Source organism: Lissotriton helveticus, chromosome 12 (assembly GCF_964261635.1).
Source record: "Lissotriton helveticus chromosome 12, aLisHel1.1, whole genome shotgun sequence".
Classification (NCBI taxonomy): Eukaryota; Metazoa; Chordata; class Amphibia; order Caudata; family Salamandridae; genus Lissotriton; species Lissotriton helveticus.
The window spans coordinates 842,445,652-842,458,335 of NC_136073.1; the positions used below are offsets into that span (position 1 = coordinate 842,445,652).

The window sequence follows — 12,684 nt, forward strand, 5'->3', positions numbered from 1 at the left end:
ACAGAAATCTCTGAAACCATCCTTAGTGAATCCATTGACATCGCGTTTCTTACTGAAACCTGGCTAAATGTCCACTCTGCAAGCATTCCTGACCTCCTCGTACCCCCGGGTTACTCCATCCTTAGGAAAGATAGACCCATCAGGATAGGCGGGGGGGTAGCTATCCTCTTCAAAGACGAACTACAGCTCTCCCTTATCAATAACGCCGAACTCTCCTCCTTTGAATACCTTGTAGCTGAACTCAAAATACAGGGCTCCAACCCCATCCGCCTTCACAATATATATAATCCTCCTGGAAATCCCCACCCATTCATTGACGAGCTATCTAACCTGCTTACCCAATCCTCAATTTCCACTTCTAAAAACATCTTCCTGGGAGATCTTAACCTCCACTGGAATGATACCAAAGATCCCTCAATCTCCCTCCTCTCTAACCTTCTCGAAATAAATGAACTCAATCAAATCTGTCAAGCACCAACCCATGCCAAAGGAGCCATCCTTGACGCTATCATTACCAGCAAGGATCTAGCCCTCCTATCTAACATCATTCCCATAGACTGGTACAACCATCACCTCATCCTGTTCTCCATAACTACTCATACCTTTCCCCCGCCCACCAAAACTATTAAACCCATGAAACTGACCAGAAATCTTAACCACATTCCTCCCGGCGTACTTGAATCTAACCTCCATGCCCAACTTCTCGCCATCCCTCCCTCCCTTAATGGGAACGAGCTGACCGAACACTATAACAAAGCTGTCATTGATACCCTTGACATACTAGCCCCGCTCAAACTCAAAAACCAAAGAAATATCCCTTCAAAATCTTGGTTTAACACAGAGCTAAATAAGGAAAGACGCACACTCAGACAGACGGAGAGATCATGGCGACAGCACCCCTCCCCTTCCAACCTTACCCGCCTCAGACTTGCTAGGTCGTCATACAAAAAACACATCTGGAGACAAAAAGCTTCCTTCTTCGGGACTCAACTAGATCGAGCTAAGAACAGGCCTAGAGAACTTTTCAACATCGTACGCAATCAAACTGCTTCTGTTCCCCCTGTCCCACCTGCCTCGACGACTAGATGTGAGGAAATAGCTCTTTTTCTCTGACAAAATTAAAAAGATTGAGCAATCCTTTCTCCCTACTGTGATCCCTACCACCACTCCTGACATCTCTTATTACCCCCCCTCCATCATAACTCCCCTTACTCCCACTATTACCCACCGTAACTCTGATCTCCCTCTCCCTTCCCTGCCCCACATTCTCCTGGACCCCAAGCTACCTAACTCTCTCCTTAAAAATAATGCCGAATGGCTTAATTTCCAGCCAGTCACTGAAAGAGACGTCTTCAACATCATCACCAAACTTAAGCCTTCCTCCCACACCAAAGACCCAATCCCCTCCAATCTTGTCCAAAACCTCAAACACATCATCACCCCTTCCTGGACCGCGATTATCAACACCTCCCTTGCCACCGGCTGTGTCCCCTCTTCCTTGCAACTTGGACAAATCACCCCCATTATCAAAAATCCACTGGCGGACCCAAATGACCTCAACAATCTCCGTCCCATCTCCAACCTTCCTCTTCTCTCTAAAGCCCTGGAAAAATGTGTCCTCCTCCAACTAGACAGACACATTGAACACTTTAAGTTACTTGACCCCTTCCAATCTGGCTTTAGGAAAGGATGCAGTATGGAAACCGCCATGCTCAACATTGTAGACGACACCACTCACCACTCACTCGACAATGGCGAATCTAGCCTTCTGATCCTCTTAGATCTCTCCGCAGCGTTTGATACTGTTAATCACTCTGCTCTACTTGATGTTCTTAGAGATAGATTCGGCCTAAATGGTATGACACACAAATGGTTTGTCTCTTACCTTCAACACCGCACTCAACAAATCAAAGTCCACTCAACGCCACAGCACCGCTCAACGCCACAGCACCGCTCAACGCCACAGCACCGCTCAACGCCACAGCACCGCTCAACGCCACAGCACCGCTCAACGCCACAGCACCGCTCAACGCCACAGCACCGCTCAACGCCACAGCACCGCTCAACGCCACAGCACCGCTCAACGCCACAGCACCGCTCAACGCCACAGCACCGCTCAACGCCACAGCACCGCTCAACGCCACAGCACCACTCAACGCCACAGCACCACTCAACGCCACTGAAGGCCCCAGCACCACTCAGCACCACTGAAGGCCCCAGCATCACTCAGCACCACTGAAGGCCCCAGCATCACTCAGCACCACTGAAGGCCACAGCATCGCTCAGCACCACTGAAGGCCACAGCATCGCTCGGCACCACTGAAGGCCAAAGCATCGCTCGGCACCACTGAAGGCCACAGCATCACTCTGTGCAACCATTCAACAACTGGTTCTAATATGTTCTCTCAATGTTTCCATCTTTAGTACAAATGTCACAAAAAGATGTTAATATTTCACTTATGTTCTTGGATTTTCATCACAATAAAATACACTGAACATAATCTTCCCAAAAGTTATTTACAAAAGTTTAAGCTATTGCCATTATAAATAACAATAACTTTTATTTAGGTATTAGTTATTAAAAAAATAAAAGCAATGGTTATTTGTAACATTAATACATCTAAGTCATGTAAATACAACACATATTGCATTACAAATGCTATAGGTGTCACGTTTGCGAAAGTTAAAAGTATTGGCATTGTAAATGACAAAGCTATTAATTTAGCTATTTTCAAAACCAACACATAAATTAAAAAAATTATCATATACAATACCAATAGCTCAAACTTTCCTAATGCGAGACCTATTGCTTTGCAAATGCTTGTTTGTGTTAGACACTGTTCAGAATCTATTCCTGAAGACTCACTAATAAATCTTTTGCTGTGATTTGTTTATTCCAACAGTGGATGGGCATGATTCGAGCGAAGATGCCTGCTCTTGCATGGAACTGATGCTCTGGAAGATCAAAGAAGATGCAAAAGTGAAACGATGACTACTTGTGCCATCTCTCTCGTGCTCTCTGCTGTTAACACTCCCTCTCGTCCAGGAAGCCGTGTAATAAATATGGAGGGAGGTTGCTATTCACCTCATAGAAACTCAGCACACATTGCTTAGTGTTTCCCAGAGACTGTCCTAAATTCCAACATCTGCAGTGGCTGGGGTTGGTGAGGGATGTTGGTGCTGCTTGTTCTGGTGCAGACATGACCCAGGTAGTGCTCTGTGTCTGACGGAGAGGTAAACACCTAGAGTGTTAGTCCTCCTTGCAATGGGCAATTAAGGTGTGAACCTCTCCTTGTTCATGTGCAGTAGGCAGGCCTAGGAGATATCTTGCCCCTCTTAGTGACAGCGGAAAGCCAAAGGTACAGTCCTCTGCTGAGAAGAGGCAAGGATCCTGGTGCAGATGTTGACCAAGAGAATGGTTTGTCCGTTTTAGCCAGAGCAGCTATATGTGACATCCTCTTTCTCGCACATTATTTACCCTCATCTAAGATACCAGGAGTAGATTATTTTTGTGCATTAAAGACCAGGGTTGGAATCACATGCATTACTTACTAGCCATCTGCATTTACTATGATTGGTCTAATGAGGTTTGTTCCATTTTGGAAATTTGGGACTTGGGTTGTCCAAACCCATGACCTGGACATGCAAGTTTATCCCTTGTTTAAAGACAGGGTACTATTTGTTATGCACATGACAGGCTTGAACGCAGCACTTGTTAGAAGGACGATGGTGATTCTTTTTATGTGGTCAGTGACTACCTTGGTAATGCCAAGAGAACCTGGGTAAAGTACAATTAGAAATTTTTGCAAATGTTTTTTATCCACATTGTGCCCACTGCTGGCCACTATAGTAAATGAAAACCAAATGCAAAAATGTTTTCGTCAGATGGGCAAGCACGGCAGACTTGAGAATTCTGTTGCTGTTTCATGGAGCGTACGGAAGAAACAAAAATTTCTGATAGCCGAGGGTAAGGGAGGGCAGGATTGTTAGAAAATATGTTACAATCCTTAGGAAAGACAATGCGTTCACATTTTATCTAACGCGATAATGGAGAAAAGGATTGTCTGCTAAAAGATGTTGCTTGTTTTTAGTTCAGCGAAATCTCAAATTTTGGGCAGGAAGGTATTTTCCCAGTATGAAATGTTGGAAAATACTCTTATCTCTGGGTTTTCGTTGCAGTTTGGAAGTTTAATTGGAGCTGGTTTATTTCACCCAAATCTCGATATGCACACGGAGTGGGTGCTCAGTGGCTACAGAATATTGCCGTATTTGAGATATTCTGTTGAGCATGTCAGCATCACACATACCAGGCAGTACCAAAAACGAGGCACATGGGATCAAGGTCCAGTTCGTCTATCATTGACATCGCTGCTAATGAGGTCGCTCCAAAGCTACTGGTTGAGGAGCTGCATTGTTCTGTGGATAGATCAGTATTCCCAGCTATCAGAGATGATGTAGTCTTCAGTTGCAGGGGGCAACATGTTTTATAGTAGTACACAGTGTTGACTTCTGCAACCGCCAAGGCTAGGACGTGGCCACTGTTCTGGGAGGAGGTGCCACATTGGGCGTGCTAAGGAAATCTGAGTGTTCCTTGGACAGGGAGTCCAGTGTCACAAGGGTAATATTCTGGACAAATGAGGAAATGCATAATTGCCTAAACATTATCCTGTATTAGCAATCGGTTAACACGCCGTCCTTGAAATGTTTAGATTGCTGAAAGTTAAGTGCTGCGATGGGTTTCTCTCAGTTAAACTCTCAGGCAGCAGGGTTAGACGGCTGTTTCCATTTCAGCCTGATAGGGACAAGTTTTTACTAGTGCCTTATATATGGGCGATGTAAAATCTGCCAAACCCACAAATACTGTAAGATGAAGGATGTTTTAGAACATTGTAGCTTTTTTTCTGCCCGTGGTAGACTTTCTCCACCGAATGTTATTTTATTGAACTGTTGGTTCCTGCAGATGTTTTAGTTTGCAGCTTCAGCATGCGTATTGTTTTTTGTTTTTTTTAGTATACAACAGCTCCTAAATAGAAAGTACCTCTTACTACTAGACACAATCTGCCCCTTGCCACGTCTCTTTCCCCTGTGTAGTAGTTCATGAAGCACTACGGTCACGTTGATGCATGTTTGGAGCTCTGCCATGAGTACCCTGCTCCAGGTAAAGTAGTCTTTTCTGCTCCCAAAAAGGAACAAGCTGTCTTTGCACACTATTAGGATTTAATTTACTACCCTCCCCCAGATTTTTCTTGTGAGTGTTCTACACTCCTTTAAAATGTACGATTCTCCCAAAAGTAAAATATTGGGTAAATTCAGGGGCGTCTGCACGTGGGGAGAAGCAGATTGTGAATTCAAAATGTCAAGCTATTTTTCCTTGCACTAAATGTACTTTCTGCTCTCAGTCAACCAAGTTAATTGAATAAAGTATAAGCACCAGTTCACTTCCTGAGAGGGCATATGTTAGATGTGCGTTGTCCCTTATACAAGTGGACAGTAATTAGGGTGACCTGTAGGCAGACAGCTCTACAACCAAAGCTTCCCTTGCAGAAGCTGTGCAATCAGGTGTTCATCCAATAAATGCTGGACGGACTTCTTATAGCAATGCCCTAACATTGCCATTGATCTGAGGATGGTAGGGGGCTATTGCGATTATGCTGCACTGCGTGCACTGCTTAATGCATGTTTTTGATCTTCAAAGTAGCCCTAAAGATATAGACATAGGTTGTAATCTATTAATCTAAATCTGCAAAACCTTCAGAATGGCAAATATTTGTACTAAACCGTCATTAGCTGCCTCATATCTTCTGTTGAGTAGTTTAGTTTTACACTGCATGGGTATTTCTGTTTCCAGGTTTGTAAAATATTTTCACAGTTGTAGGCATGAGAAATCAAAAACGTACATAGTCTAGCATCTGTGGAGGTGCAACATACACTTAAGATCATCTGCCTCCAGTCCATCCGTTCATTATTGGGCTTTGTTCTATACTTGGGTAGAACGATTGAACAGAAAACAGAAATAGAACATGTGTTGGTTCTGATTTTAGCTGTTCGGTTTCTTCAGGCTATAGTACAGGTTGTGTTTCTATAGAAACAAGTAGAATGCACAGACTTTTTGACACATTAAGACTTTGACTTGTTTTCGTCTTTGTTACAAAACTCCTATATGTTAGAACTTCAGTTGGCTATAGTCGATCCTATATTCCCCTTACCATGAAGGCTCACTGAGCCTTGAAAACAATTAAAGCAATTGTCTCAACAAAAATAAGATGGTGTGCAGTAAGGAAAAAGGCACCAAAGAAAACCGTGGATCTGGTATTGAGCTAATTATACTGTGTGGTCTTACACTGATAGTTAGATTCAGGTTCCATGTGGCTTCCCCAGAATATCAGAAGTTGAAGTTTTAATAGTTTTTACATTGAGCTTTTCGTTGGTTGTTCCCAAATCCCGAAGCATTAAGCGGGAGTGAGCGCAGTGTATATTCAAGAGTCAGATCGATTCCAGGTATTGTGGATAGCCACAATAGTGCTACATGTGTTCAGTCTGCTTGAAACTTTTAGTTTGTAGATATCCCAAAAATGTGGGTTAGATCTAGATTTTAGGTTGTTGAAAACTTCAACTAAAAATTGGCATGGTACATAGTTCCTATGACATCAGGCAACTGTATAAAAACACTGCAAAGGTGGGCATCGTTAAGCAAGGAAAAAGTAAACCGCAAACATTTGAGAGTGACTTTGCCGGACGCCTTGGGTATATGTGGGTAATTCAGATTTAAAGGAAATTTATTACAGAAATGTGGCCTTTGCAGTATTAAGACTGTTCTCATCAGACGTCATAGCAGCCCTTATGCAGGAGACTATACTCCACCGAGGAAATGTTTCTCAACAACCCCACAAACTTCACTACTTGACTGTGGGTCATCCACCTTTGTATGGTGTGCAGAGACTCATTGGTAATCCATGCTTTTGGGGAAGTTGGGGATCATCTAAGTCATGTTAGGCTGTAATTGAATATTCTGCACGATCTTGAAGAACTTTGCATGCATGCTGTTCCTTAAGGTTGTGTGCTGGTACAACATAACTGCTGACTTGAGATCCCAGGCAGAAAAAATAGCTCCAACCATGAGCACTTTTGTTGACAAGTTAGCCATGTTTTCCGGGTAGTGCAGTTCTTCTTTCTCACCATGTAAAGTACCTGCAGAATATGTAAAATGTGCCTTGCCCACATGCTTGGTCAAAGTCCCAAAAGACAGCTGTCCTTCAAACTCTAGTTTTCTGTGCCGGACAGTCTTTTTTTTTTTTTTTCCTTATAAGTGCATTTTAAATACTAATGAGGATGCATAAACTAAACTGTGTTTAGTGCGAATCTTCCACCTATCCCAGCCCCCCCGTGAATAAAACTGTAAATGTTCAGACTTCATAGAAGTTTCAATGAACATTATCAGGATCTTACTGCAGAAGAGCTGTTTTTGGGAGAAGTACAAGACTAGTTGGGCGGAGGAGATGCTAGCCCCGCAGTTTGACTGGGTTTGATAAAACGTCAGTTGATATGGGTCCTGGTACCACCAGTTCTCCAATTGAGACACCTGCATCGTTGCTGTTGCAGTGTTATAAAAATGCTGCTGCTGTCCGCTTCAATCTGTTGAGTAAAATGGTATTTAAGTTCCACTGAAAAAATGCACTGTGCTCCTGTACACTGTGGAGAAACCGGTCATTAAGATGTCCATCAATCCTTAAATTATTCTGAAGAAGAGCCAGGCTGTGATGGTATATTCAGAAGCTGTAAAAATAAGAGGATTGTTTAGAACTATGGCGCACAAGGAAGGGCTTGGACATGAGGGAGGTGGGGAGAGGAAGGACCATCAATGTAGACAGATTAGTCAGTGAGACCTGAGTGGTTCTTCTGAAGTTACAAGATAAGCAGTAATTTTGCTTCTCAGTTTCTTAACATTATGCAGCGCAATAGTGACATTGGAGCAGTGGTCCTAGCTGCCAACTGCATTTGCACACATGCATTACATTCTTGTTATTTTTCTACTTGTTCAGATGCATCTGCACCAACCAACATACATTTCAATCTGTTTTTGGATGGACTAATGTTTCAGACCGGATTTTTGCCAGAGAACACAACTTCCGTTTTACCAGACATTTCCCTATCCTGTGCATTTGCTCCATAAAACGTTGCCTTCTCTCCTCCATTCTGAAGAGCTGAGAACATCAAATATGACTCCAGTCTCAACTAAGGATACCTTGGACGCTACTGCTGTCCTGTCACAGTGGAATTGAGGGCAACTTGGTTTAAGAAGGCTCTACAACTTTTCACAGATCAAAATACGAGTTAAAAGGTGTAGCACTGTAAAATAATGTATGTACACTTATAATTAGAGTTTAACAAATGTAGGTCTTTTGTATATAAATATAACGTTCTTTTTTGTAATTTTTTTAATTAAAAGTTGGTAAACGTTAATTGTCTGTGTGAAATGTTTAAACATGTTGTGTGTACTATTCCAACAATAGTATGTTATGTGGTATATAGCATGACTGATGAAACAAACCATGCTTTATTGCCAAGAGATGGGTGTCGACAAACCACGGAGTATTAGGCTGAACTTCTATTTTTACCTGGGCCAGTTGCATGCCTAATTTGAATGTGCATGTTAAATACAAGGAAATGGGGTCTTAGGATTCCAGTCGCCCAGCTGCTTGCCAAAAAGCCCTCCCCGACAGAGAATTGTGCCATGGATATAGGAGTTAGGGTAGAAGTTTCTCCTATTTGGATTGATCTTGAAAAAACTTGTCCATGTAAGTGGCTACTGAATATTTGTTGCCGGTCATTGTAAATGTGATGTATGCAAAGTATAGCCGTGTGCTAAAACCTTCCTAAGAATGGGTTTTGTAATGTGGCAATCTAACCTTTCTCACATTCCTTGGCCTGCAGGAGAGGGACATGCCGTTGGTTTTCCGATCCATCCTCTGACTGTCCCCACTCCGTCCTTTTTTTTTTTGATAACTTTATTTATTGATTTTATGAATGCAAGTAGATAACGGTACAGTACAACAGGGAAAGACACCCCCTGGCCCCAACAGAGTCCAACAGGCAGATTAAAGAACCACCGCATATAGCCCCGGCATTTGTATTCGATATCCCACCAGCAATCGCCCAGGACAGAAGTGGAGTACCTGCCCCCGGTCTATGTTTTCGGATTGGTGTCACTACAACGCATGCTTTTACCACGCATGCCTTTACAACGCGGTTTTTACCACGCAGTCCATTACAACGCATAATGCTTTTAGGCGCTGGATAGTGAATTATTTAATTTACTATTCCAACTCCAGTCCCCGTGGATAGCAGGGAAGGTGTTGGATAGTATATTAAATACATTCCCTATCCTAGAGCGCCCCCCAGCGCATTGCGTTGTAATGGTTTGCGTGGTAAAAGTTGCGATGTAATGGTAGTGCGTTGTAAAAAATTCATTGTAACCGTGCTACACCATGTATTCCAGTGGTGCATTAGCCACCAAGGGGCATGTCTTCCCCCGTACCGTCCCCAACCCACCACCCCTCACACCCCGCCCTCCCTAGTCCCAACCCAACACCCCCCTCCCCCACCCCAGAACCCAGAACCGATGTGCCTTGCGCCATGGATGTACAATGGATTACCCATCCGGTGACCTTTCTGCAGGAGTCTGAGCCTCTGTGAGTCGCAGCAACCGCAGATACTTAGGGCAAGTCACTTCATTAAATTCTTGCGCCAACAGCGAGATGATTGGGTGCCACATCTCCTGAAAGGAGGCTATCGAGGCCGTAAGGGAGGCCTGCATACGCTCCATGCTGATAACGTACCATAGCTTATGCAACCACCCCGTATGAGAGGGCCTAGTCTTGGAGCCCCAGAGAGATAAGATATGATGAACAGCTGCACCTAGGGCTATCCCCATTTGTTTCCCCCGTATAGACTTGAGTGGGATGGTGATGGCGTTAGGCAGTCCAAGAAGGGTGTAAGCTGGGAAGTGGGGAATCTGTTTCAAAGGAGGCATCCACATCTGGGAGAACTGTGTCCCAGAACTCCTGCACCTCCCTACATTCCCACAGTAGGTGAGTCAAAGTACCTATTTCCCCACATCCCCTCCAATACTCGGAACTACGGGCCGGATTGATTTGATGCAGGCGGGCTGGTGTCAGATGCCAGTAAGTGGCTACCTTTACCGCCACTTCCCTACTCCCCACATTACGTGCCGTGTGATGAGCCCTATAATAGATCGGGTGCCATTCCTTTAGCGATACACTACGGCCTAGTTCTGTTTCCCAACGGCGTTGACCCGCTGACTTCTCCTGCGATGCCAGTGGAAGCAGCATAGGGTACAGTTCAGAGATCATTTTACGATCAGAGTGCTTGGACAGGAGCCATTTCTCGAAGGTCGTAAGTTTACGGCTGACCCAGGGGCGCACATCGGGATGGAGCAGCCAATGACGGATCTGAAAATATTGAAATCGTTTGGGGTCCTTAATTTCATACCAATCAGGCAGATCCGATTAGGAAATAAAGCCCTGAAGATCAAATAGATGACCTGCCGATCGGCAGGGCGATACCTGCCACTGAGGGAAAGCTCGTGCGTCGGCACCCGGAGGAAAGTCGTGGTTATCAAAAAGAGGAGTAAGAGGCGAGGGGAAGGACGTGAGGTTTCATTGCAAGGCGACCGAGTCCCACACCTTCAGCGTTGATCGGAGATCTCTGTATATGCAAGGGGCGATCGGCTGGTTTCAGGAAAGGAGCCTTCCACAGGGGTAGGCGGGCCATAGCCCTGTCCTGAAAGAGACACAGTTTGCTCTATTCTACTAGGAAGTGGAGCTGGGCAGTTCGATAATATGTCAAGAGATGAGGGATCCCGAGGCCACCCTCAGCAGGAGGACGATAGGTCCATTCACGGCGCAGCCTCGGTCGTTTTCCGCACCATATAAAATGCTGAATCTCAGACTGTAGTACAGAAAAGGGGGATACACCCAAAAAAAGTCACTGGGACCTGGGTTATATAAGGTACATTTACAAATGGTCCCAGTGTGGAACCATATAAGGACGAGGAGAGAAAATACTTTAAATTTAGGAACAGAAGTTAGAAGAAAAAGAATTGAGATTCAATGTTAACCAATCACATAGAATCAAGACACAATATTAGATACACGTTTTAATGTAGTTATATATAGGTTCAATAATTTGAAAATTGACCAAAAACAACAGTGCCCCGGGGGGGGGGGGGGGGGGGGAATTGTGGTGCAAGGAATGGTGTGGGTTGGGGAACAAATAGTGAAATAATACTGGTCAGTAGGACCCAATTTATAACAAAAAATCCAAAGCGTGTTGGTTCGTAAGTTCAGCCGCACTGTATTTTATCTCCTCGTCCTTATATGGTTCCACACTGGGACGATTTGTGAATCTCAGACTGTAGCACCCGGATGTAATGTAGGGGAGGTGTGGCCGGCAATGTTTGAAAGACATACAGTACCTTAGGCAGGATGGACATTTTTACCGCAGCCACCCTACCCAACAGCGACAGGGGGTACGTTCTTCAGCGCTGCAGCGCGGTGGTCACCTGAAGGTTGAGCTTAGTGTAGTTACGGGTGAGCGTGAAGCTAGTAGACTGGGTTAATGTAATTCCCAGTTAGGGGATTTCTCCCTGGATCCTCAACCCCCCCCCCCCATCTCCTGAAAGGCATCCGCCGGGGTGCCCTCATGGAGGCCCAGGGGTAGGAGCATAGATTTCCCCACGTTGACCTTGAACCCCGATACCCTGACAAAATCTTCAAGCTCTCCTAGAAAAGCAGGGACAGACTGCCGGGGAGAGGTGAGCGTCGCCAAGATATTGTCGCGTATAAGCGGACTGTGTGCTGTTCTCCCCCCCCCCCCCGAAAGGGATGCCAGATATTTGAGGGTGGTATCTAATGCGCTGCGCTAGGGGTTCGACATACAACGCAAAGAGCAGGGGGGGAAAGGGGGCACCCCTGTCTTGTGCCCCGCCGTATCTCAAAAGGTTTGGAGCAAAATCCATTAACCTGGATCGTTGCCCTGGGCCTGTCGTAACAACTCGCCACCCAAGCTCGGAAGTGCTCTCCCACACCGAAATGTGCCAATGTTTTATGCAAGAACCCCCAATCCACTCGATCAAATGTTTCTCAGCATCGATCGAGAGCAATAGGGCGTCCAAGCCCATATAATGGGCTTTATCAATGAGATGCAGGATTCTCTTGGTGTTATCGCTGCTTTGCCTGTTAGGAATAAAGCCCGACTGATCAGGTTCAATTATTCCTTGGAAGGCGCGGGCCCAATCTAGCTGCTAGAACACCCGTGAATATTTTCAGATCGAGATTCAGGAGGGAGATGGGCCTATAAGCCACGCATTGGGTGGGATCCTTCCCGGGCTTAGGAAGAACGACAACGTCAGCTTCCAGCATTTCCGCCGGAATCGACCCAGGCCGCCTAAAAGAGTTGAACAAGCGCGTCAGCATGGGTGCCAAGGTTTGGCAAAAGGTCTTATAAAAACCTGCGGAGAACCCATGTGGGCCCGGAGACTTCAACGGCTTGAATTGCGCTATCGCGCTGATCACCTCTTCCACCCTAATGGGAGCGTCCAGCGCCGCAGCCCTCAAAGCATTGAGAGCCGTAGTAGCGGCTCGGCCAAGATATTCCTCCCCGGCG

At 45.2% G+C, this 12,684-nt stretch overlaps 1 protein-coding gene across 1 annotated transcript in view; it reads left to right on the forward strand.

Annotated features, from left to right (window-relative positions):
• REXO1 (RNA exonuclease 1 homolog) overlaps positions 1 to 8,460 on the forward strand; it is a 195,590-nt gene extending 187,130 nt beyond the window's left edge. Inside the window, exon 16 of the mRNA XM_078669900.1 lies at positions 2,904 to 8,460. Within this exon, the coding sequence (XP_078526026.1) occupies positions 2,904 to 2,992 (89 nt within the window). The 3' untranslated portion in view covers positions 2,993 to 8,460. The remainder of the gene's footprint in view (positions 1 to 2,903) is intronic.
• Positions 8,461 to 12,684: the final 4,224 nt, after the last annotated feature.